Below are 26,407 nucleotides of genomic sequence, written 5' to 3' on the forward strand. Positions count from 1 at the left end.
GTGTCCAAACTCATCACTATATTTCTTGTCAGTGCAGCCGAAGATAATGTCATCCACATAGATTTGGCACACAAATAGTTCTCCATCATATGTCTTCGTGAAGAGTGTCGGATCTAGAGAACCAGGTTTGAAGCCTTTGATCTTCAGGAAGTCTTTGAGTGTGTCATACCAAGCACGAGGGGCTTGTTTGAGGCCATACAATGCGTTGTTGAGCTTGTATACCATATCAGGATGTTTTGGATTTTCAAAGCCAGGAGGTTGTGCAACATATACTTCTTCTTCAATCTTGCCATTGAGAAAGGCACTCTTCACATCCATTTGATATAGAAGGATGTTGTGATGGTTGGCATAGGCTGGCAGTATGCGAATGGCTTCAAGCCTAGCCACAGGAGCAAATGTTTCATCGAAGTCATCCCTTCTACTTGAGTCTATCCTTGAGCAACAAGACGAGCCTTGTTTCTGACGACTTGACCATGCTCATCTTGATTATTGCGGTATATCCATTTGGTTCCTATAATGTTGTGCTTGCGAGGATCAGGACGCTTGACCAATTCCCACACATTTGTTCAGCTCGAACTGTTGAAGCTCTTCTTGCATAGCTTTAATCCATTCAGGTTCCATGAAGGCTTCATCAACTTTCTTTGGTTCAGAGATTGAGACAAATGCAAAGTGCCCACAGAAATTTGCTAGCTGTGTTGCTCTTGAACAAGTGAGTGGACCAGGTGCATTGATGCTGTCAATCATCTTCTCAATCTGTACTTCATTTGCAACACGAGGATGAGCTGGATGAAGATTTTGCTCTTGCTGAGCATTATCTTCATTTTGAGCATTGGCTTCAGGCTGAATATTGTCTTCAGGTTGATCTAGAGCAGTAATGATAATTTCCTCTTCAGCCTGTGCCTCTGAAGGTATGATTTCTCCAGTTCCCATTAGCTTGATGGATTCACTAGGAGGTACTTCATCTAGCACATTTGGCAGGTGCTCTCTTTGCGAGCCGTTAGTCTCATCGAACCGCACATCCACGGTTTCAACCACTTTATAGTGAAAGAGGTTGAAGACTCTGTAGGAGTGTGAATTCTTTCCGTAACCAAGCATAAAACCTTCATGTGCTTTCGGTGCAAATTTTGAAGTGTGATGTGGATCCTCGATCCAGCACCTAACACCAAATACTCTGAAGTAACTGACGTTTGGTTTCTTACCAGTCAGGAGCTTATAGGATGTTTTCTTCAGAAGCTTAAGGAGATAAACACGGTTGATGATGTGGCATGCAGTATCAATGGCTTCAGGCCAGAACTTTCTTGGAGTCTTGTACTCATCAAGCATCGTTCGAGCCATCTCGATAAGAGTTCTGTTCTTGCGCTCCACGATGCCATTCTGCTGAGGTGTGTACGGAGCAGAGAACTCATGAGTGATGCCCAATGTATCTAGGTAAAGGTCGAGACCGGTGTTCTTGAACTCTGTGCCATTGTCACTTCTGATATGCTTGATCTTGACGCCATAGTTCGTCATGGCACGATTGGCGAAGAGTCTGAAGACATCCTGCACTTCATTCTTGTAAAGGATTATATGCACCCATGTATATCTTGAATAATCACCAACAATGACGAAACCATAGAGGCAAGCAGTGGTAGTGAGAGTAGAGTAGTGAGTAGGGCCAAAGAGATCCATGTGAAGCAGCTCGAAGGGTTGAGATGTAGTCATGATTGTCTTTGAGGGATGCTTGGCCCTTGTCATCTTTCCAGCTTCGCAGGCACCACACAGATGATCCTTCTTGAACTTGACGCCCTCGATGCCTATGACGTGTTTCTTCTTCGCGAGAGTGTGCAAGTTCCTCATGCCAGCATGCCCTAGCCTTTGATGCCAAAGCCAGCACTCTGAAGCTTTTGCTAGAAGACATACGGACAACTGTGGTCCTGCTGAGAAATCTACCATATACAGATCATCTTTCCGATACCCTTCAAAGACTAGAGACTTGTCAGATTCCATTAGAACAAGGCAACGATATTTTCCAAATATCACAATCATGTTTAAGTCACAAAGCATTGAGACAGACATTAAGTTGAAACCAAGGGATTCAACAAGCATCACTTTATCCATATGTTGATCCTTTGAGATTGCAACTCTACCTAGACCCAATACCTTGCTTTTACCAGTATCAGCAAATGTGATGTGACTCTTGTCTGATGGACGTAGTGTTGAATCCATCAGAAGACTTCGATCGCCAGTCATGTGGTTAGTGCATCCACTGTCCATAATCCATTCTGAAGACTTTGGTGTCATACCCTACAGTGCAGTTAGGGGGATAGGCTTCACCAAGGGTATTGTGAAGCATAAACATTTGACGAACAAGCGGATTATCAAAACTTAGATCCAGGTTAGGACTGATAGGATGACTGGCAAGCGATTCAGGAACAAAATACATAGTAAGACCATTTGGGCATTTTATCTTGCGCCCTACAAGATGTTTTAGGTCCCCAGCAATAGCATCGGACGCCTTTGATTTCTGGCTGGAGACCTTTCCCTGCAAAAGAGAGTTAAGTTTTCTTAACCACCCACATTTTTAGGGGTGGCTTCGAAGCAATGAGTCTAAGTGCAGCATCTGAGAACTTTGGCTTTGGAGCCCTAGCAAATAGCCTTGCAGGAGGTGAATAATACTCATAAGAATAAGCAGAAAAGTTCTTTGTTCTATGAACATAGCGATTTGAGGAAACACGCTCATATTCATGGGTCTGAGTATAATTTCCCTGCAAGACATTGGCGTTAGGGTGACTCAGGTGAGTCCTCTGTCTGTATGAAGCCTTTGGTCTGGGGTTTGTCTTCTTCCCAGGTGGTGTCATGACGACATTCACAGAAAGATTATCAAGACAACTTTTGGGTACCCAGATCTTCTTCATAGGTGGCCCATTCCTGCAGTTAGTACCAATATACCTAGCAAACACTTCACCATTCTGATTCTTTAATAGTTTATAGTTTGCATCAAAGGATTCATCAATGATAATGGGGTTAGCACAAGTGAAGCCAGAATACGTGGATGGATCCACTGAAGGTTCCTTTGCAGCAACCCATTTGGTTTTGGGGTACTGCTCAGGTTTCCAGTAAGAACCATCAACATTCATTTTCCTCTCGAACTGAACATCCTCTTTTCTAGGGTTTCGGTTCAGAATCTTCTTTTTGATGACATCACATAATGTCTGATGCCCTTTGAGGCTTTTGTACATCCCTGTCTCAAGCAAAGTCTTCAACCAAGCATTTTCATCAGCAATAGTAGTGGTGTCCTCAGCAGAGGGGTTAGTTACCACATCAGAAGTTGAAGATATTGCAACAGTAGCAGGCGTAGAACATTCAACAACAGAGGTAGCGTTATCACGCTCAATGCATTTTAGACATGGTGGTTCAAATCCTTCCTGAGCGCGACTGATCTGTTGAGCGCGAAGTGACTCGTTCTCCTTTTGAAGATCTTCATGAATCGTTCTCAATTTCTCAAGCTCTTGCTTCCTTTGAAGATAATCGTAGGAAAGCTTTTCATGAGTTGTTGAGAGCGTTCCATGACGACTTTCAAGTTCCTCGTACTTAACATGAAGATTTTTTGATGTCTTCAATTAAGGACTGGGATCGGGTCATTTCCGTGTCCAACAGGTCATTGCTTTTGTCTAACAGTTTTTGAATATGTTCCATAGCTTTCTGTTGTTCAGTTGCAATTTTAGCAAGTGTTTTGTAGCTAGGTTTGGATTCACAATTAGAGTCATCTTCACTTGATGTTTGAAAGTAAGCATCACGTGTTTTTACCTTGGCACCACGTGCCATGAAGCAGTAGGTGGGAGCAGAGTCGTCCTTGTCATTAGCATCAGCGTTGGTGACGGAGCCGTTGTCTTCAGTGTTGAAGATGGACTTAGGCTGTAGCTAGAGCCAGACTTGCAACGCCAGAGTCGGAGTCCTCCTCAGACTCCACCTTCGCCTCCTCAGAAGCAGACTCCTCCTTTGAATCCATCTCCTTGCCAACAAAAGCACGAGCCTTGCCAGATGAACTCTTCTTGTGTGATGAAGACTTCGATGAAGACTTGGAAGAAGACTTTGAGGATTTCTTTTTCTTCTTGTAATCAGAATCATATTCCTTGCTCTTCTTCTTCTTCTTCTTCTACTACTTCTTCTCATTGTCCCACTGTGGACATGATACGTCTCCATCGTATCTACTTTTCCAAACACTTTTGCCCTTGTTTTGGACTCTAGCTTGCATGATTTGAATGGAACCAACCCGGACTGACGCTGTTTTCAGCAGAATTGCAATGGTGTTATCTTTGTGTAGAAAAAAATGTTCTCGGAATGACCTGAAACTCCATGGAGATTATTTTTGGAAAATATAAAATATACTGGCGAAAGAATCAAGACCAGGGGGGCCACACCCTATCCACGAGGGTGGGAGGCATGCCTACCCCCTGGGCGCGCGCCCTGCCTCCTTGGCCCTCGGGTGCTCCACCGACCTCAACTCCAACTCCATATATTCGCGTTCGGGGAGAAAAAAATCAGAGAGAAGGGTTCATTGCGTTTTACAATACGGAGCCGCCGCCAGGCCCTAATCTCTCTCGGGAGGGCTGATCTGGAGTCCGTTCGGGGCTGCGGAGAGGGGAATCCATCGCCGTCGTCATCATCAACCATCCTCCATCACCAATTTCATGATGCTCACCGCCGTGCGTGAGTAATTCCATCGTAGGCTTGCTGGACGGTGATGGGTTGGATGAGATTTACCAGGTAATCGAGTTAGTTTTGTTAGGGTTTGATCCCTAGTATCCACTATGTTCTGAGATTGATGTTGCTATGACTTTGCTATACTTAATGCTTGTCACTAGGGCCCGAGTGCCATGATTTCAGATCTGAACCTATTATGTTTTCATGAATATATGTGAGTTCTTGATCCTATCTTGCAAGTCTATAGTCACCTACTATGTGCTATGATCCGGCAACCCCGAAGTGACAATAATCGGGACCACTCCCGATGATGACCGCAGTTTGAGGAGTTCATGTATTCACTATGTGTTAATGCTTTGTTCCGGTACTCTATTAAAAGGAGGCCTTAATATCCCTTAGTTTCCAATAGGACCCCGCTGCCACGGGAGGGTAGGACAAAAGATGTCATGCAAGTTCTTTTCCATAAGCACGTATGACTATATTCGGAATACATGCCTACATTACATTGATGAATTGGAGCTAGCTCCGTGTCAGCCTAGGTTATAACTGTTACATGATGAACTGCATCCGACATAATTATCCATCACCGATCCAATGCCTACGAGCTTTTCACATATTGTTCTTCACTTATTTACTTTTCCGTTGCTATTGTTACAATCATTACAAAACCCGAAAATATTACTTTTGCTACCGTTACCACTACTATCATAGTGCTGTGCTACTAAATACTTTACTGCAGATATTAAGTTATCCAGGTGTGGTTGAATTGACAACTCAACTGCTAATACTTGAGAATATTCTTTGGCTCCCCATGTGTCGAATCAATAAATTTGGGTTGAATACTCTACCCTCGAAATCTGTCGCAATCCCCTATACTTGTGGGTTATCAAGACTATTTTCTAGCCCCATTGCCGGGGAGCATAGCTCTATTCTTTGAGTCACTTGGGATTTATATCTGCTGGTCACTATGAGGAACTTGAAGGACGAGAAAACAAAAATTTATCCCTCAACTACGAGGGGAGGTAAGGAACTGCCATCTAGCTCTGCACTTGATTCTCCTTCTATTTTGAGTAAGCTTGCGACACCTAAACCTGCTTCTGCTATTAATTCTGATATGTCGCATGTTATTGATGATGCCACTTCTGCTATGCATGATACTTATGATGAAACTACTTCTATGCTTGATACTACTGTGCCACTTGGTGAATTTCTTGATGAACAACTTGCTAGGGCTAGAGAGAATGAAATTATTGAAACTGATAATATTGATGATAGTGATAATGAAGATTCTCCCCCTAATTATGAATTGCCTGTTGTGCCCGAGGGTTATGTTATGGATGAAGAAACTGCTAGAGATTTCCTTGCTTGCAATGATAGAAGTGATCTTAAGAAATTATTAGTTAAGCTGAAACAAAAATCTCTGAATGCTAGAATGAAATATGATCATGCTTATGCTACTTCACCTATCTTTGTTACTGATAAGGATTATGAATTCTCTGTCGACCCTGATATAATTACTTTGGTTGAATCTGATCCTTTCTATGGCTATGAATCTGAAACTGTTGTGGCACATCTTACTAAATTTAATAATATAGCCACCCTATTCACTAATGATGACAAATCTCGCTACTATTATATCCTTAAAATATTTCTGTTCTCATTAAAGGGTGATGCTAAGATATGGTTTAATTCTCTTGATCCTGGTTGTGTGCGTAGTCCCCAGGATATGATTTATTACTTCTCTGCTAAATATTTTCCTGCTCATGAGAAACAAGCTTCTTTAAGGGAAATATATAATTTTGTGCAAATCGAAGAAGAGAGTCTCCCACAAGCTTGGGGGAGGCTTCTCCAATTACTTAATGTTTTTCCTGATCATCCTCTCAAGAAAAACGAAATACTTGATATCTTTTATAATGGACTAACCGATGCTTCCAGAGACCACCTGGATAGTTGTGCTGGTTGTGTTTTCAGGGAAAGAACACCGGATGAAGCTGAAATTCTGTTGAATAATATGTTGACAAATGAAAATAATTGGACACTTCCTGAGCCAGTTCCTGAACCAACTCCTAAGCCAACTCCGAAGAAAAGGGGTGTTCTATTTCTCAGTCCCGAAGATATGCAAGAGGCAAAGAAATCTATGAAAGAAAAGGGTATTAAAGCTGAAGATGTTAAGAATTTACCTCCTATTGAAGAAATACATGGTCTTAATTTACCCCTGTGGAAGAAATACATGGTTTTAATTCATCACCTATTGAATAAACACCCGGTCTTGATAACCCGACACAGGTAGTAAAGGTAAATTCTCTCTATAGATATGATAGAGCTGAAATCCCGCTTACTAAGTTTGATAGCCGATGTGTACTTGAGTTTGATGACTTTATGGTTAAACAAGAAAACTTCAATGCTTATTTTGGTAGAAATTAAAGCGCAATGCTTATATGATTGAACACTTGGGTGATTATATGTCTAGAGTTAAAGGAGAACTTAAACTCATTAGTAAACATGCTTCTATGGTTACCACTCAAGTAGAACAAGTACTTAAAGCTCAGAATGATTTGCTCAATGAATTAAATAGTAAGAACAATGATTTTGCTGTTAGAGTGGCTAGTAGAACTGGTAAAATGACTCAGGAACCTTTGTATCCTGAAGGCCATCCTAAGAGAATTGAGCAAGATTCTCAGAGAAATAATGTTGATACACCTAGTCCTTCTAAAAAGAAGAAAATAAAAATGATAGGACTTTGCATGATTCTAGTGAACCTGTAGACACACCTGAGAATCCCAATGATATTTCTATTTCTAATGCTGAAACACAATCTGTTAATGAACATGAACCTAGTGATAATTTTAATGATGATGTTCATGTTGATGCTCAACCTAGCAATAACAATGATGTAGAAATTGAACCTGCTGTTGATCTTGATAACCCACAATCAAAGATTCAACGTTATGATAAGAGAGACTTTGTTGCTAGGAAACACGGTAAAGAAAGAGAACCATGTGTTCAGAAACCCATGCCTTTTCCTCCTAAACCATCCAAGAAAAAGGATGATGCGGATTTTGAGCGCTTTGCTGAAATGATTAGACCTATCTTTTTGCGTATGTGTTTGACTGATATGCTTAAAATGAATCCTTATGCTAAGTATATGAAAGAAATTGTTACAAATAAGAGAAAGATACCTGAAGCTGAAATTTCCACCATGCTTGCTAATTATACTTTTAAGGGTGGAATACCTAAGAAACTAGGAGAACCAGGAGTACCAACTATACCATGCTCCATTAAAAGAAACTATGTTAAAACTGCTTTATGTGATCTTGGAGCCGGTGTTAGTGTTATGCCCCTCTCTTTATATCGTAGACTTGATTTGAATAAGTTGACACCTACTGAAATATCTTTGGAAATGGCTGATAAATCAACTGCTATACCTGTCGGTATTTGTGAGGATGTGCCTGTTGTGTTTGCAAACGTTACTATTTTAACAAACATTGTTATTCTTGATATTCCCGGGGACGATAGTATGTCTATTATTCTTGGTAGACCCTTTTTGAATACTGCAGGGGCTGTTATTGATTGCAACAAAGGCAATGTCACTTTTCATGTTATTGGTAATGAGCATACGATACACTTTCCGAGGAAACAACCTCAAGTCCACAGTATCAATTCTATTGGAAAAATTCCAACTATTATTATTGGAGGTTTTGAATTTCCTCTTCCTACTGTCAAGAAGAAATATGATATTCTTATTGTTGGGGATGTGCATATCCCCGTTGAGGTAACCTAGTGCTATTCGAAAATTCTCCGGTTTCATGTGATTCGGAATGAGTTTGTTAAAAAGACCTGATCATCCTTGTTAGTGGATTCCTTTTGATCAGCATGAGATGGATGAAGTTAGAAAGCACAACTCTCTGTACCCTCCTTTTACTTTCTGGTATTTAGTTGAAATAAAGTAAAAATAGTATTTTCTGTCTGTTTTCTGATTTATCCGTGCAATAAAAAAATACCCCGAAAATAAAAGTTCTCCAAATGCCCCGAAAATGAAATATGTTTTTTCTAGAATATTTGAGAATATCTGGCATTGAGAACACAGTAGGGGGAGCAAGCACCTGGCCACGAGGGTCCGGGGCGCGCCCCCCGCCTAGTGGGCCCATGGTGGCTCCCCTCCACTTATTCCAGCACCCACACACTCCTTCTTCCTCCCCAAAAAAATCACCAACCAGCTCAAGCATGAGTTCTAGCTCATTTCGCTGCGATTTTCGATCTCCTTGCTCAAAGCCCCATTCACAAAACTGCTTTGGGGGATTGTTCCTTGGTATGTGACTCCTCCATGGTCCAATTAGTTTTTGTTCTAGTGCCTTATTCATTGCATATTTTTGCTGCTTAGGTGACCCTGTTCTTGAGTTTGCATGACAAATTTATTTGGTCTCAAGTAGTTCTAATGCATGATATAGTCCCTAGGCACTTCTGGGAGTAGTTGCTATCAATTTTATTGAGCTTGGTTCACTTTTATTGTGAAGTTACTAAAAATTTCAGAAATTTTCAGATAATGATGAAGAGATTTTTGAGGGGCTCTTCGAGCCGAAGCTCGAAGGATAAGCAAAGTGAAGAAGAAGAGAGGCCCAAATATAATCTGCCTCGTACCACGGAGGTTCGGCCGTGTGAATGGCCTTGTGATAATTTCTTGAGAGCAGCCGGGATTTATGATGATTTTTATGAGTTGGCTGAGAATGCAGGCCTCACCGACTTCCTCCGCGACCAACGCGAACAATATCTCTTACTCACCAATATCTTTGTGCAAAATTTTCATTTCCATTCTAGGAGGTCACCACCTTCGGTGGATTTTTATTTATATGACGAGTATAAGGAGATGCCCCTTGATAAATTTTGTGAGGTCTGCAAGTTGCCCTTTAAGGGCATCATAGAGGAACCACATCGTGACGATGTGGATGGGTTTATTGATACAATTGCTGTAGGGGAAACTAGGAAAGTTTCCGATGCAAGAATTACTAGCATACATTTTCCTGTTTTACGTTACTTTGCATTATTTGCTAGTAGATGCTTAATTGGTCGCAGAAACTGTGGAAACCTGAGTGCCCCTGATATTGTTATTATGTTCCATGCCTTGTTTCATGATGATACATTTAGTATGGGCGCTATTGTTGCAAAGCGGTTAAATCTTAACCGTACTAAAGGCCCCATCTTGGGAGGCATCTTCGCCTCGCGCCTCGCGCCTCGCTTCGTATTATAACATACCTATTAGGCATTATGAGAAAGAAGAAAAGTTGCTACCTCCTGTTTTTCTAGATTATAAGAGTATGGTAGCGCATGATTTTATTGTTAAGAATAGGGAGAAGGCGCTTAAGTACAGACTGCTATTTGATAAAAATGACCCTGAGATTATTACTTTGCCTGCTCCTTCCTTGTTTGACTTATCTGCAGGCAAGTACCTTGTTCCGCTAGAGGCCATCCACGGCTACCGGAACCCTACATCAGCTACAGAGCCAGAGCCGGAACCACAATTTGATCCTCCAGGACAGTCTGATTACCAGTGGGATCCGGAGGTGATTGCCAACCAGTGGCAATCTGAGGCTTCATCTCAGTACGACCCCAATTATAACTTTGGATATCCGCCAGGCCAGCCGTGACAATGGACCAACTTAGGCCAAAAGCCTAAGCTTGGGGGAGTACGTATTTCTCACCGACATTACATTCATGTTCACACACTCATTCCAGTTGTCGGTGCTCATACTCTTTCGTTGTACTATCCATGCTAGTTTATTTTCTTTTTAGTTTTCTTCTTGTGTGTTTGAAAAATCTTAAGAAAAACAAAAAAAAAATAGTTGTAGCTTTTAGCTAGTTTACTTTTCATGCTGTAGTAGTAGTAATTAAAAAGGAAAAAACCCAAAAAGAATTTCTCGTTCTTCTTTTGCTTGTTGGGAGCTTTCCCGTGTAAATAGTTTTATTTCTTTTCTTTCCTTTGGGGGTTGATAGGAGAAGACCATGATGAAATTGTTGAAGTGGCTCTTATATGCATTATTATTGATTTAACTAAGAGCCCATATTGCCTTGTCTTCTCCTGTTTATTGAACGCTTGCAGATTCCAGCTTAGTCCGATGCACGTGCACTGTTATTATTATACACACCGGTCGGTCATGCAAGTGAAAGGCAATAATGACGATACATGATGGACTGATTGAGACAAGAGAAGCTGGTATGAACTCGACCTCTCTTGTTTTTGTAAATATGATTAGTTCATCGTTCCTGATTCAGCCTATTATGAATAAACGTGTTTGCAATAACAATTAGAGATCATAGTTGCTTATGCCATGCTTGATTAGCTAGGAGTTTATAATGGTTTACCTTGCGTGCCAACATGCTATTAAAATGGTTGTGATGTGGTATAGTGGGGTGGTATCCTCCTTTGAATGATTCGAGTGGCTTGACTTGGCACATGTTCACGCATGTAGTTGAAACAAAATCAACATAGCCTCCACGATATTTATGTTCATGGTGGATTATATCCTACTCATGCTTGCACTCAGTGTAAATTAATTTTAATGCATCTTCATGACTGTTGTCGCTTAAGTTATGCCATATGAGTCCACCATACCTTCCTATATGCGGTATTTACCTGCCGTTCCAAGTAAATTTGTATGTGTCAAACTCTAAACCTTCAAATGAAATTCTGTTTTGTATGCTCGAATAGCTCATGTATCAACTAGGGTTGTCTATATCTTCCATGCTAGGTGGGTTATTCTCAATATGAGTGGACTCCGCTCATCTTCACGAGAACATGGCTGGTCACCGGGATGCCCAGTCCCATGCTTTAAGCAAACTAAATCAAAATAATTGCAAACAAAACTCCCCCAGGGCTGTTGCTAGTTGGAGGCACTCGTTGTTTCGAGCAAGCCATGGATTGATGCTTGTTGGTGGTGGGGAGTATAAACTTTACCATTCTGTTTGGGAACCGCCTATAATGTGTGTAGCATGGAAGATGTCGTCATCTCTTGGTTGTTATGTTGACAATGAAAGTATACCGCTCGAAATATTATTTATCTCTATTTCAAAATCGAGCTCTGGCACCTCTACAAATCCCTACTTCCCTCTGCGAAGGGCCTTTCTATTTACTTTTATGTTGAGTCATCACCCTCTTATTAAAAAGCACCAGTTAGAGAGCACTGCTGTCATTTGCATTCAGTACTATTAATTTATATCGGGTATGACTATGATTGGCTCTCTTTTACCATGAATTACAATGTCTAGTCAGTCCTTGATCTTTAAAGGTGCTCTGCATTTATGTTTTGCGGTCTCAGAAAGGGCTAGCGAGATACCATCTTGTTATATCATATTATGATTGTTTTGAGAAAGTGTTGTCATCCGAGATTTATTATTATTGCTCGCTAGTTGATTATACCAGTGATATGAGTAAATATGAGACCTAAATGTTATTGTGAATATGGTTAGTTCATAATCTTTGCTGAAAACTTGAATGCTGGCTTTACATATTTACAACAAGAAGAGCAAACAGAGTTTGTAAAAGTTTTTCTTTATCACTTTCAGTTTATCAACTGAATTGCTTGAGGACAAGCAAAGGTTTATGCTTGGGGGAGTTGATACGTCTCCGTCGTATCTACTTTTCCAAACACTTTTGCCCTTGTTTTGGACTCTAACTTGCATGATTTGAATCGAACTAACCCGGACTGACGCTGTTTTCAGCAGAATTGCCATGGTGTTATCTTTGTGCAGAAAAAAATGTTCTCGGAATGACCTGAAACTCCACAGAGATTATTTTTGGAAAATATAAAAAATATTGGCGAAAGAATCAATACCAGGGGGCCCACACCCTGTCCACGAGGGTGGGAGGCGCGCCTACCCCCCTGGGCGCGCCCCCTGCCTCGTGGGCCCCCTGGTGCTCCACCGACCTCAATTCCAACTCCATATATTCGCGTTCGGGGAGAAAAAAAATCAGAGAGAAGGATTCATCACGTTTTACGATACGGAGCTGCCGCCAAGCCCTAATCTCTCTCGGGAGGGTTGATCTGGAGTCTGTTCGGGGCTGCGGAGAGGGGAATCCGTCGCCGTCGTCATCATCAACCATCCTCCATCACCAATTTCATGATGCTCACCGCCGTGCGTGAATAATTCCATCGTAGGCTTGCTGGACGGTGATGGGTTCGATGAGATTTACCATGTAATCGAGTTAGTTTTGTTAGGGTTTGATCCCTAGTATCCACTATGTTTTGAGATTGATGTTGCTATGACTTTGCTATGCTTAACGCTTGTGACTAGGGCCCGAGTGCCATGATTTCAGATCTGAACCTATTATGTTTTCATGAATATATGTGAGTTCTTGATCCTATCTTGCAAGTCTATAGTCATCTACTATGTGTTATGATCCGGCAACCCCGAAGTGACAATAATCGGGACCACTCCCGGTGATGACCGTAGTTTGAGGAGTTCATGTATTCACTACGTGTTAATGCTTTGTTCCGGTACTCTATTAAAAGGAGGCCTTAATATCCCTTAGTTTCCAATAGGACCCCGCTGCCACGGGAGGGTAGGACAAAAGATGTCATGCAAGTTCTTTTCCATAAGCACGTATGACTATATTCGGAATACATGCCTACATTACATTGATGAATTGGAGCTAGTTCTGTGTCACCCTAGGTTATAACTGTTACATGATGAACCACATCCGACATAATTATCCATCACCGATCCAATGCCTACGAGCTTTTCACATATCGTTCTTCGCTTATTTACTTTTCCGGATCTATTGTTACAATCATTACAAAACCCAAAAATATTACTTTTGCTACCGTTACCACTACTATCATATTGTTGTGCTACTGAATACTTTGCTGCAGATATTAAGTTATCCAGGTGTGGTTGAATTGACAACTCAACTGCTAATACTTGAGAATATTCTTTGGCTCCCCTTGTGTCGAATCAATAAATTTGGGTTGAATACTCTACCCTCGAAAACTGTTGCGACCCCCTATACTTCTGGGTTACCAGGACACTCAGAGATGTAGTGACCATGTTTCTTGCACTTGTGGCATGTTCTCTTCTTGTGGTCATGGGTAGAAGCTTCATCATTTCTTGAGCTGGATCGTGAAGACTTTCTGAAGCCTTTCTTCTTAGTGAATTTCTGGAACTTCTTCACAAGCATAGCAAGCTCCTTTCCAATGTCTTCAGGATCACCGGAACTGCAGTCAGATTCTTCTTCAAATGAGGAAACAACCTTTGCCTTCAAAGCACGAGTTCGGCCATAGTTGGGACCATAGATATCTTGTTTCTCAGATAGCTGAAACTCATGTGTGTTGAGCCTCTCAAGTATGTCAGACGGATCGAGAGTCTTGAAGTCAGGGCATTCTTGAATCATCTGGGCTAGGGTGTCAAACGAGCTGTCAAGTGATCTTAGAAGTGTCTTGACGATTTCATGCTTGGTGATCTCAGTGGTGCCGAGTGCCTGAAGCTCATTTGTGATATCAGTGAGGCGATCAAATGTCAGCTGGACGTTCTCATTGTCATGTCTCTTGAAGCGGTTGCGAAGGACACTGATCCTTTGATCTCTCTGGGTTGAGACGCCTTCTTTGACCTTGGAGAGCCAGTCCCAGACTAGCTTCGATGTTTCCAGGGCACTCACATGGCCATACCGTCCTTTGGTCAGATGACCACAGATGATGTTCTTGGCAGTAGAATCCAGTTGAACGAACTTCTTGACATCAGCAGGGGTGACACCTTCACCGTTCTTGGGAACACCGTTCTTAACGGCATACCAGAGGTCGACATCAATGGCTTCAAGATGCATGCGCATCTTATTCTTCCAGTATGGGTATTCAGTGCCATCGAAGATTGGGCACGCATCGGAGACTTTGATAATCCCTACAGTCGACATAGCTAAAACTCTAGGTGGTTAAACCGAATCACACAGAACAAGGGAGTACCTTGCTCTAATACCAATTGAAAGAGCTGGATATCGACTAGAGGGGGGTGAATAGGCGATTTTTATGAAAGTCTTCAAAACATGGGAGTTTCGAAGACAAGCAATAGAAATGATCCTATTGATATGGAGCGGAAGCTAGACTACACTAGGCAAGCCATAGTCAATTATTCAAAGAAGTGAAAGCACGAAGACTATTAGCAGCTAGGCAGTATGGATCAGGATGGAAGATAGTACAAAGCCAATCAGAACAAGTCATCACAGAGTGAAGTCAAACAGACAATGCAAGCAGGCAATGACCTCACGAAGACAAACTGTAAGTAAAGAGAAGAAAGAGATAGAACCAGTAGCTTGGATAGGACAATGATTTGTTGGACCAGTTTCAGTTGCTGTGACAACTGTACATCTAGTTAGGGAGGCTGAGATTTAACTCAGAAGACCGCGTCTTCACCTTATTCCCCTTGAGCTAAGGACACTTAGTCCTCGCCCAATCACTCTGGTAAGTCTTCAAGGTAGACTTCCAAACCTTCACAGACTTCGTTCACCGGCAATCCACAATGACTCTTGGATGCTCAGAACGCGACGCCTAACCGACTGGAGGATTCACAGTCTTCAAGTGTAACAAGTCTTCAGATCACGCGGACAGAAAGACTTCAGTGATGCCAAACACTCTTTGGGCTCTGAGTGGTTTGGGCTTTGTCCTCGCAAGGATCTCTCTCTCAAATGCTTCGGAGGTGGGTTGCTCTCAAACGACAAAAGCCATGCACTAACTCTGAGAAGCCACCAATTTATGGTGTAGGGGGTGGGCTATTTATGGCCAGAAGGCAACCCGACCTGATTTGTCCGAAATGACCCTGGGTCACTAAGGAACTGACACGTGTCCAACGGTCAGATTTCAAACACACGCGGCAGCTTGACTTGGGCTACAAGTAATGCTGACTTATCCGACTCTGGATAAGATTTTCTCTCATTGTCTTCGCTCGAAGACATAGGATTTGGTTGAGCATCACTTCAGTCACTCTGACTTTGTTCACTTGGACCCCACTTAATAGTGTGGTGGTTCCTACTACTCAACAAAGAAGAAAAGGAAACTACGAAACAACTAAGTCTTCGCGCTCCATAGTCTTCATGCGATGTCTTCTCATGTCATAGTCTTCAATGTGAATATCTTCACAGACCACCATTGTCTTCAATGTCTTCACACATTTTTAGGGGTCATCTCTGGTAGGTAAACCGAATCAATGAGGGACTACTACCTGTGTTATCCTGCAATTCTCACAAACACATTAGTCCCTCAACCAGGTTTGTCGTCAATACTCCAAACCCAACTAGGGGTGGCACTAGATGCACTTACACATTCGGCCCTCCTTATTCTATTTTCCTGGCTCAGCCACTGCATACTGCTGGCTCGTGTACTATGGTTAAATATTTGTAATTAAAAGTGGCACATGGGCATCTAGACTGTATAGACCTTCTGCCCTTGTGAAATAGTGTAAACTTGTTTCAAGCAGATACACAGAAGTGGTCAGAAGAGCGTCATATTACAAGAGATTGTTGGGGAACGTAGTAATTTCAAAAAATTTCCTACGCACACTCAAGATCATGGTGATGCATAGCAACGAGAGGGGAGAGTGTTGTCCACGTACCCTCGTAGACCGAAAGCGGAAGCGTTAGCACAACGCGGTTGATGTAGTCGTACGTCTTCATGATCCGACCGATCAAGTACCGAACACACGACACCTCCAAGTTCAGCACACATTCAGCCCGATGACGTCCCTCGAACTCCGATCCAGCCGAGTGTTGAGGGAGAGTTTCGTCAGCACGACGGCATGGTGACGATGATGATGTTCTACCGACGCAGGGCTTCGCCTAAGCACCATTACAGTATTATCGAGGTGGACTATGGTGGAGGGCGGCACCGCACACGGCTAAAAGATCAAGCGATCAATTGTTGTGTCTCTAGGGTGCCCCCTGCCCCCGTATATAAAGGATCAAGGGGGAGGTGCAGCCGGCCAGGAGGAGGTGCGCCAGGAGGAGTCCTACTCCCACCGGGAGTAGGACTCCCTCCCTTCCTTGTTGGACTAGGAGAGGAGAGGGAAGGAGAGAGGGGAAAAGGAAAGGGGGGGCGCTGCCCCCCTCCTTGTCCAATTCAGACTTGGGGGGGGGGGAGGGGCGCGCGTCTGCCCCTTGGCCTCCTCTCCTCTTCGACCAATTGGGCCCATGAGGCGCAATAGCCTCCACGGGGGTTCCGGTAACCCCCCGGTACTCCGGTATATATCCGATAACCCCCGGAACCATTCCGGTGTCCGAATATAGTCAGCCAATATATCAATCTTCATGTCTCGACCATTTCGAGACTCCTCGTCATGTCCGTGATCACATCCGGGACTCCGAACAACCTTCGGTACATCAAAACATATGAACTCATAATATAACTGTCATCAAAACGTTAAGCGTGCGGACCCTACGGGTTCGAGAACTATGTAGACATGACTGAGACACGTCTCCGGTCAATAACCAATAGCGGAACCTGGATGCTCATATTGGCTCCCACATATTCTACAAAGATCTTTATCGGTCAGACCGCATAACAACATATGTTGTTACCTTTGTCATCGGTATGTTACTTGCCCGAGATTCGACCGTCGGTATCTCAATACCTAGTTCATTCTCGTTACCGGCAAGTCTCTTTACTCGTTCCGTAATACATCATCCCACAACTAACTCATTAGTTGCAATGCTTGCAAGGCTTAAGTGATGTGCATTACCGAGAGGGCCCAGAGATACCTCTCCGACAATCGGAGTGACAAATCCTAATCTCGAAATACGCCAACCCAACAAGTACCTTCGGAGACACCTGTAGAGCACCTTTATAATCACCCAGTTACGTTGTGACGTTTGGTAGCACACAAAGTGTTCCTTCGGTAAACGGGAGTTGCATAATCTCATAGTCATAGGAACATGTATAAGTCATGAAGAAAGCAATAGCAACATACTAAACGATCGAGTGCTAAGCTAACGGAATGGGTCAAGTCAATCACATCATTCTCCTAATGATGTGATCCCGTTAATCAAATGACAACTCATGTATATGGCTAGGAAACATAACCATCTTTGATCAACAAGCTAGTCAAGTAGAGGCATACTAGTGACACTCTGTTTGTCTATGTATTCACACAAGTATTATGTTTCCGGTTAATACCATTCTAGCATGAATAATAAACATTTATCATGATATAAGGAAATAAATAATAACTTTATTATTGCCTCTAGGGCATATTTCCTTCAGTCTCCCACTTGCACTAGAGTCAATAATCTAGATTACACAGTAATGATTCTAACACCCATGGAGCCTTGGTGCTGATCATGTTTTGCTTGTGGAAGAGGCTTAGTCAACGGGTCTGCAACATTCAGATCCGTATGTATCTTGCAAATTTCTATGTCTCCCACCTGGACTAAATCCCGGATGGAATTGAAGCGTCTCTTGATGTGCTTGGTTCTCTTGTGAAATCTGGATTCGTTCGCCAAGGCAATTGCAACAGTATTGTCACAAAAGATTTTCATTGGACCCGATGCACTAGGTATGACACCTAGATCGGATATGAATTCCTTCATCCAGACTCCTTCATTTGCTGCTTCCGAAGCAGCTATGTACTCCGCTTCACATGTAGATCCCGCCACAACGCTTTGTTTAGAACTGCACCAACTGACAGCTCCACCATTCAATGTAAACACGTATCCGGTTTGCGATTTAGAATTGTCCGGGTCAGTGTCAAAGCTTGCATCAACGTAACCATTTACGATGAGCTCTTTGTCACCTCCATAAATGAGAAACATATCCTTAGTCCTTTTCAGGTATTTTAGGATGTTCTTGACCGCTGTCCAGTGATCCACTCCTGGATTACTTTGGTACCTCCCTGCTAAACTTATAGCAAGGCACACATCAGGTCTGGTACACAGCATTGCATACATGATAGAGCCTATGGCTGAAGCATAGGGAACATCTTTCATCTTCTCTCTATCTTCTGCAGTGCTCGGGCATTGAGTCTTACTCAACTTCACACCTTGTAACACAGGCAAGAAGCCTTTCTTTGCTTCATCCATTTTGAACTTCTTCAAAACTTTGTCAAGGTATGTGCTTTGTGAAAGTCCAATTACGCGTCTTGATCTATCTCTATAGATCTTGATGCCCAATATATACGCAGCTTCACCGAGGTCTTTCATTGAAAAACTCTTATTCAAGTATCCCTTTATGCTATTCAGAAATTCTATATCATTTCCAATCAGCAATATGTCATCCACATATAATATTAGAAATGCTACAGAGCTCCCACTCACTTTCTTGTAAATATAGGCTTCTCCAAAAGTCTGTACAAAACCAAATGCTTTGATCACACTATCAAAGCGTTTATTCCAACTCCGAGAGGCTTGCACGAGTCCATAAATAGATCGCTGGAGCTTGCACACTTTGTTAGCTCCCTTTGGATCGACAAAACCTTCCGGTTGCATCATATACAACTCTTCTTCCAGAAATCCATTCAGGAATGCAGTTTTGACATCCATTTGCCAAATTTCATAATCATAAAATGTGGCAATTGCTAACATGATTCTCACAGACTTAAGCATCGCTACGGGTGAGAAGGTCTCATCGTAGTCAATCCCTTGAACTTGTCGAAAACCTTTTGCAACAAGTCGAGCTTTATAGACAGTAACATTACCATCAGCGTCAGTCTTCTTCATGAAGATCCATTTATTCTCAATTGCTTGCCGATCATCGGGCAAGTCAACCAAAGTCCACACTTTGTTCTCATACATGGATCCCATCTCAGATTTCATGGCCTCAAGCCATTTCGTGGAATTTGCGCTCACCATCGCTTCTTCATAGTTCGTAGGTTCGTCATGGTCTAGTAGCATAACCTCCAGAACAGGATTACCGTACCACTCTGGTGCGGATCTTACTCTGGTTGACCTACGAGGTTCAGTAACAACTTGATCTGAAGTTCCATGATCATCATCATTAACTTCCTCACTAATTGGTGTAGGTGTCGCAGAAACCGGTTTCTGCGATGAACTACTTTCCAAAAAGGGAGAAGGTACAATTACCTCATCAAGTTCTACTTTCCTCCCACTCACTTCTTTCGAGAGAAACTCCTTCTCCAGAAAGATTCTGAATTTAGCAACAAAAGTCTTGCCTTTCGGATCTGTGATAGAAGGTGTACCCAACAGTCTCCTTTGGGTATTCTATGAAGACACATTTCTCCGATTTGGGTTCGAGCTTATCAGGTTGAAGCTTTTTCACATAAGCATCGCAGCTCCAAACTTTAAGAAACGACAACTTTGGTTTCTTGCCAAACCACAGTTCATAAGGCGTCGTCTCAACGGATTTTGATGGTGCCCTATTTAACGTGAAGGCAGCCGTCTCTAAAGCATAACCCCAAAACGATAGCGGTAAATCAGTAAGAGACATCATATATCGCACACGTTCAGCCCGATGACGTCCCTCGAACTCCGATCCAGCCGAGTGTTGAGGGAGAGTCTCTTCAGCACGACGGCGTGGTGACGATGATGATGTTCTACCGACGCAGGGCTTCTCCTAAGCACCGTTACAGTATTATCGAGGTGGACTATGGTGGAGGGGGGCACCGCACATGGCTAAAAGATCAAGCGATCAATTGTTGTGTCTCTAGGGTGCCCCTTGCCCCCGTATATAAAGGAGCAAGGGGGGAGGTGCGGCCGGCCAGGAGGAGGCGCGCCAGGAGTTTTCCTACTCCCACCGGGAGTAGGACTCCCTCCCTTCCTTGTTCCACTAGGAGAGGAGAGGGAAGGAGAGAGGGGAAAAGGGAAGGGGGGGGGCGCCGCCCCCCTCCATGTCCAATTCGGACTTGGGGAGGGAGGGGCGCGCGGCTGCCCCTTGGCCTCCTCTCCTCTTCCACCAATTGGGCCCATGAGGCCCAATAGCCTCCGGGGGGTTCCGGTAACCTCCCGGTACTCCGGTATATATCCGATAACCCCTGGAACCATTCCGGTGTCCGAATATAGTCATCCAATATATCAATCTTCATGTCTCGACCATTTCGAGACTCCTCATCATATCCGTGATCACTTCCGGGACTCCGAACAACCTTCGGTACATCAAAACATATAAACTCATAATATAACTGTCATCGAAACGTTAAGCGTGCGGACCCTAGGGGTTCGAGAACTATGTAGACATGACCGAGACACGTCTCCGGTCAATAACCAATAGCGGAACCTGGATGCTCATATTGGCTCCCACATATTTCTACGAAGATCTTTATCGGTCAGACCGCATAACAACATATGTTGTTCCCTTTGTCATCGGTATGTTACTTGCCCGAGATTCGATCATCGGTATCTCAATACCTAGTTCATTCTTGTTACCAACAAGTATCTTTACTCGTTCCGTAATGCATCATCCCGCAACTAACTCATTAGTCACATTGCTTGCAAGGCTTATAGTGATTTGCATTACCGAGAGGGCCCAGAGATACCTCTCCGACAATCGGAGTGACAAATCCTATTCTCGATCTATGCCAACTAAATGAACACCATCGGAGACACCTGTAGAGCACCTTTATAATCACCCAGTTACGTTGTGACGTTTGGTAGCACACAAAGTGTTCCTCTGGTAAACGGGAGTTGCATAATCTCATAGTCATAGGAACATGTATATGTCATGAAGAAAGCAATAGCAACATACTAAACGATCGAGTGCTAAGCTAACGGAATGGGTCAAGTCAATCACATCATTCTCCTAATGATGTGACCCCGTTAATCAAATGACAACTCATGTCTATGGCTAGGAAACATAACCATCTTCGATCAACGAGCTAGTCAAGTAGAGGCATACTAGTGACACTCTATTTGTCTATGTATTCACACAAGTATTATGTTTCCGGTTAATACCATTCTAGCATGAATAATAAACATTTATCATGATATAAGGAAATAAATAATAACTTTATTATTGCCTCTAGGGCATATTTCCTTCAGAGATCACTTGGTATAAAGCTAGGTGTTGCACTCATACGTAATGTCATGGGCATGAATGCGTTCTTTGGAGGACTGGGGGTTGCTATAGCGTCTGATCATGTGTGGGTTATAATCTTGTTACTGCTAAAAAGCTGTTTTCACTTGGATTAATATACAACAGGGCCTGGTTCAAGTTTATCATGGTTGGTAACTATGGATACTTAATTTTCTTATGTTATACAAATTGCACACAGTTTCATTGCCTTGTTTACTCATGTGCATATTTTTCCCTTTGTTGAGTATGGATAGGGGTAATTTCAATGCTCCTTCTAAGTTACAAACTAGATACCGTGTACAACATAAGATTCCATGTTCGCCTTATTTTCTAGCCACTTGCTTGTGGTGATATTGCAAAACTAAAAGTTTAAATTCATAGGTTGTCCATCCACCTTTTTCCAATCTAGTTATGTATTTGTCCCTTGTGAGCAGGTTTGCATATGATGCTGAGAAATTCAACATAAGGACACGGAAACGCTGCACTCTGAATATGAAACAAACTCAATATCCAAAGAAAAAATTAGTTTCTCTCTCCATCAATAAGCAAGTGCATCCTTCTAAATAAGATATTAGCTATCTTGAGGCTGGAAATGCAAGCATCCTTCTAAATAAGATATTAGCTATTTTTAGGCTGGAAATGCAAGCATCCAAAATTAATAACAATATTTCTAAAAACGGAAGAAAAACTTGCAATCTTGACATTAAGAATGGGATGTAAGCAGCATCACAAATTTTGCTATTTCATCTCATCTTGAAATCGACAAAAGTTAATTCCAAAAAAATAGGTGAAAGGATCGCACGATATATATCATTTCGTATATTATGTCAGCAAAAACACACTGTGGTGTTCGCCCTTGGCTACGTTGATGTGCATTCCTTGGCACCGAGAATCGGCTTGGGACACTGTGGTGAAGAGGGAGTGGGAGACACCGTGAAGGGAAGGGGAGACAGCGGTGAAAGGAAGGTGCATGCTGAGTGCCATGGCGCCGAGGGGAGGCGGCAGTGAGAAGTTGTGGGGGGAGGGACGAAGGCGGCGATGTCGTGGCAAGGAGAGCAAGCCGAGGGAATGGGATGTGAGTGTGAGCGTGTGTCATACTATGAGAGAGTGAATTTTATTTTTTTAAGATGAGAAGAAAAGGTGTGTGTTTGCTTTTTTTAGGGAAAACGGCTATTTGCTATAAATGTAATTTTTGAAGAAGAATTGCCAACAAATGATTTATAGGTGAGCATACATTTTATTAAAATTGTGATGCGACTCACTCTACTAAAAAGTATGATGGCACTAATTCGGACTAAAAACGGTCACCTGCTTGCATCTACTGATGACTTATTCTTTTAATATGTATATTCCTATATATTTTTATTTGTGCAACATATGAGAGAGATGGAGATGCATTATGTCATCGTTCAAAAAGAATCCATCAACAAGGTATAGAGGCGATGTTGCTGGAAGGGGCCAAATATTCACTGAGTTCTATACAACAATATCAGTATGTATATGCAATCAGAACGAAAATTAAATGGCCCGTGGCAACGCACGGGCATTCTACTAGTGTACAGTAGTATGCCACCAAAACCAAGCGATGGTATGCAGGAGCAAAAAAAGGAAAATAAAATCATGGAAAATGTGCAAATAATATATAAATAGTTTGCTAGCCGATATAAGAGGCACTCCCTCCTCCCGCAATATAGTTTTAGCTTGCAAAACAATCTTATATTAGGAGACGGGGGAAGTAGTAAATATGAAGGAGTAGTAGTTTTATAATGAAGAAACCCACAATATACATAACGTGTTCACTAAGATAGCACCAATACAATGATATAGTGGTCCAGGAAGGACACTGAAATAAATTCACGATACATAACAGTTCACATAGGCGAGCACAACATGAAAGACTTACATCAACAAACTAACACTAGAAGGTTTCCCTTCGAGGGCAAAAGAGGGATGTAGAGGACACGATGCGAAAGGATCCACGCGCCCATTCATCAAGATATGCTCCTCATCTTCAACAAGATAGGACCAAGCAACGGTAAACTCCACCTTGAAGCCGTCAAGGTCACATGCATGTTCGCTGGTGTTGCATGTCTTGGGCATGACGAAGACATGACCCTGTGTCGCGATTCCTCCGGATGGTGTGTATGCTTGAATGAGAACTTTAAGCTTTCCACTCAATTTCACAGAAACAACTTGCCTTGACAGATTGAGGTAACCACGTGCCACCACACGCTTTCTTGCTACTTTCGAATCAAGCAACACAAGTTCCATAGATGGGGACTCATCGGCGTCTTCAGTGTCGTGCTGCTGAGATAGTGAGGAGCAGACAACCCGGACTCCATGTTCAAAAGGATTTGACTTGTCAACGACAACAACATGAGCACCAAAGATGGTGGCTTGGACTGAACGTTTAAGCTGTTGAGCGCTCAACTCTATTGTGCAAGAGTGCTTTTCAATGATGATCGGGCTTAAACTATATTCATAATCACCATCATAATAATAGACATAGCTGACCAACGCTCTATCTTCAGACGGCGTTGTGCCCCTTACATTGAGTTGGATTTCGATGTCAACGGGCTCCTCCGACATAATTGCACGAACCGGGCCGGTCAAGTATAGAAAAGGATCCTGCAATTAAGCATCATTGTCGTATTTTCCGTTAATGACTAATCAACATGAGCATCATCCAAGAAAACCAATACGCAAGAAGAAGTAGTATGCATACCTCTTCACTCAAGATTTGGCAGTCATCCCTTGAATGGAGGAAGATGGGGTTGCGGCGCTCATCCACGGCATCTCGGGCAGCAACCACGCCGTACACTTGCAGCGGCCACTCGAAGTGTTTCAAGTCGGTGATTTTGATGGAGCAGATCTGCACGCACGGTGCTCACGAGGACGGCGTCCATTGGCTTGAAGCCCGGCGTGGAGTGTGTAAAGAGCATGGGACTGAACAAGGCTGCACGCATACATGCCAGTTAAGTAGGGAAGTTGTGTCAGAAATATGTACATGAAATCTATACCATGACCAGGATGAGAAAAAAAAAACAGAAGATTAATTACATGCATGACGCACGGCATGTTTACTCACTCAGGTCTTCGAAGCTGTTTTTGGTGTTGCCGTAGAGATGCTCCCAGCCCCTGCGGAAGCGAGCGAATGCCTCCTCCTCGTACTCGGCGTAGTCGACTTCGTCGCATGCCCGGTTGGTCTCCGTGGACGCGTTGGTCTCGGCGGCTGCATTGTCTCCGCCCACCGCCGATTCTTCCGCGACTCCGCCTTCCCCGCCGCTCATGTCCGTCTCATCATCTTCCTCTTTCTCCTCCTTCTCCTTCAGCTGGTTGCCGCTGTCCGTCACCTCGACCTTCTCGTCATCCAACTCCTCGATGGCCGGCGGTTGGCCGTGGGCTACACAGAGCCGCCCGATAGTATCGGCGATGGACTGCAACTTGGGGATCGCCTGCCGCTTCTCTTGTTCCCTGTCTGCCGAGATCAAACTCTGCACTAGTTCGTCCATCTGCTCGCGCACCCGCTCGCGCAGCATACATATCTGCATGTCCATGGCGGCCCCTTCTTGCTCACCGTTGGCCTGCAGAAGCACCGCCGAGACATCGCGTGCCAAATCCTCAATCGTCTCGCCCATTGATTTGTTGCCTTGGAAGAGATCGGTTGCTAATCGATTCTGTGGATACGCGCACGACGACACGCACGGACGCGAATATATATGCTAGCTAGCTAGGTTGGCAACTCAGACTAGGAATCGGTGTAAGAGTTCCTCCTCCGCTTCCTAGCTGAGATCCCGAGTCCGGCACTCCTTTTCCCCCCTCGCCCCTTTTCGGCCACAGCGACACCAGATGAGCCCTAAGCGTTGCAGGGGTTTTCTTTTTCGTCTCGGACTTTTTTTGCGGGCCGGGTTCTAGATCAGTTTACTCGGCTGTTCTGTTTTCCCTTTTTCTTTTCTTTCCGTTTCTTTGTAACTCTTTCCATGGTAGAGCCAGCACTCGTAACGAGCGGTTCGGGAGCGTTCTGCGCACGACAAGCGCTCCCGCAAGGAAAAACCAGCTGGCGCGGTTGGTTCCTGGTTTTCCTTTTCGGTTTGTGGTTTCGTGCGTTTTGCAGTTTGATCCTTGAACTACCAGAATTTTCCGTTTTCCCTTTCCGCGCGATAACAGAAAGAAAATACCAGCTGGTGCGGTTGTTTCCCTGTTTTCCTTTTTCGTTTCTTTTTTGTTCCCATTATATTTCCGGGTAATGGAAATTTACGGGGTAGTGACGGGCGGGGACTACCAACACTATCAAATGTGACCTTTCAAGTAAGGAATCCTGTGAATTCTTATAGGCACAGGTGTATACTAGGAGAGGCACAGGTGTATAACTTTATCAAATTGAAAAACAGCGCCTCCGGCGCTTGGTAACGTCCTACTCGCCTTCGGCTCGTTTAATTTTCATAAACATCTTGAAGGGGGGGCATAGGTCGAAGTGTGTGCTGGTCGTGCAGCGTGCTGGTTTGTGTTGGAAATACGCCCTAGAGGCAATAATAAATAGGTTATTATTATATTTCCTTGTTCATGATAATCGTTTATTATCCATGCTAGAATTGTATTGATAGGAAACTCAGATGCATGTGTGGATACATAGACAACACCATGTCCCTAGTAAGCCTCTAGGAGACTAGCTCGTTGATCAATAGATGGTTACGGTTTCCTGACCATGGACATTGGATGTCGTTGATAACGGG

General features: G+C 43.2%; 1 protein-coding gene across 1 annotated transcript; it reads right to left on the reverse strand.

Moving 5' to 3' along the window:
* Window positions 1–24,160: 24,160 nt before the first annotated feature.
* LOC123050575 (uncharacterized) lies at window positions 24,161–25,347 on the reverse strand. Its single transcript, XM_044473350.1, has 3 exons — window positions 24,763–25,347; window positions 24,400–24,630; window positions 24,161–24,302 (listed from the first exon to the last, which is right to left on the reverse strand). The coding sequence occupies exons 1-2, from the start codon at window positions 25,310–25,312 to the stop codon at window positions 24,458–24,460; spliced, it is 723 nt and encodes a 240-aa protein (XP_044329285.1). The 5' UTR covers window positions 25,313–25,347; the 3' UTR covers window positions 24,161–24,302; window positions 24,400–24,457.
* Between the last annotated feature and the right edge of the window lie 1,060 nt (window positions 25,348–26,407).

Source organism: Triticum aestivum, chromosome 2D (genome assembly GCF_018294505.1).
Source record: "Triticum aestivum cultivar Chinese Spring chromosome 2D, IWGSC CS RefSeq v2.1, whole genome shotgun sequence".
Lineage (NCBI taxonomy): Eukaryota > Viridiplantae > Streptophyta > Magnoliopsida > Poales > Poaceae > Triticum > Triticum aestivum.

Bases quoted from the DNA above. Each gene is read 5' to 3' on its own strand.
- LOC123050575 (XM_044473350.1), bottom strand. From the start codon at position 25,312: ATGGGCGAGACGATTGAGGATTTGGCACGCGATGTCTCGGCGGTGCTT. The intron at 24,631-24,762 runs GTGAGTAAACAT...GTATGCGTGCAG, and splicing joins AAACAGCTTCGAAGACCTGA to CCTTGTTCAGTCCCATGCTC.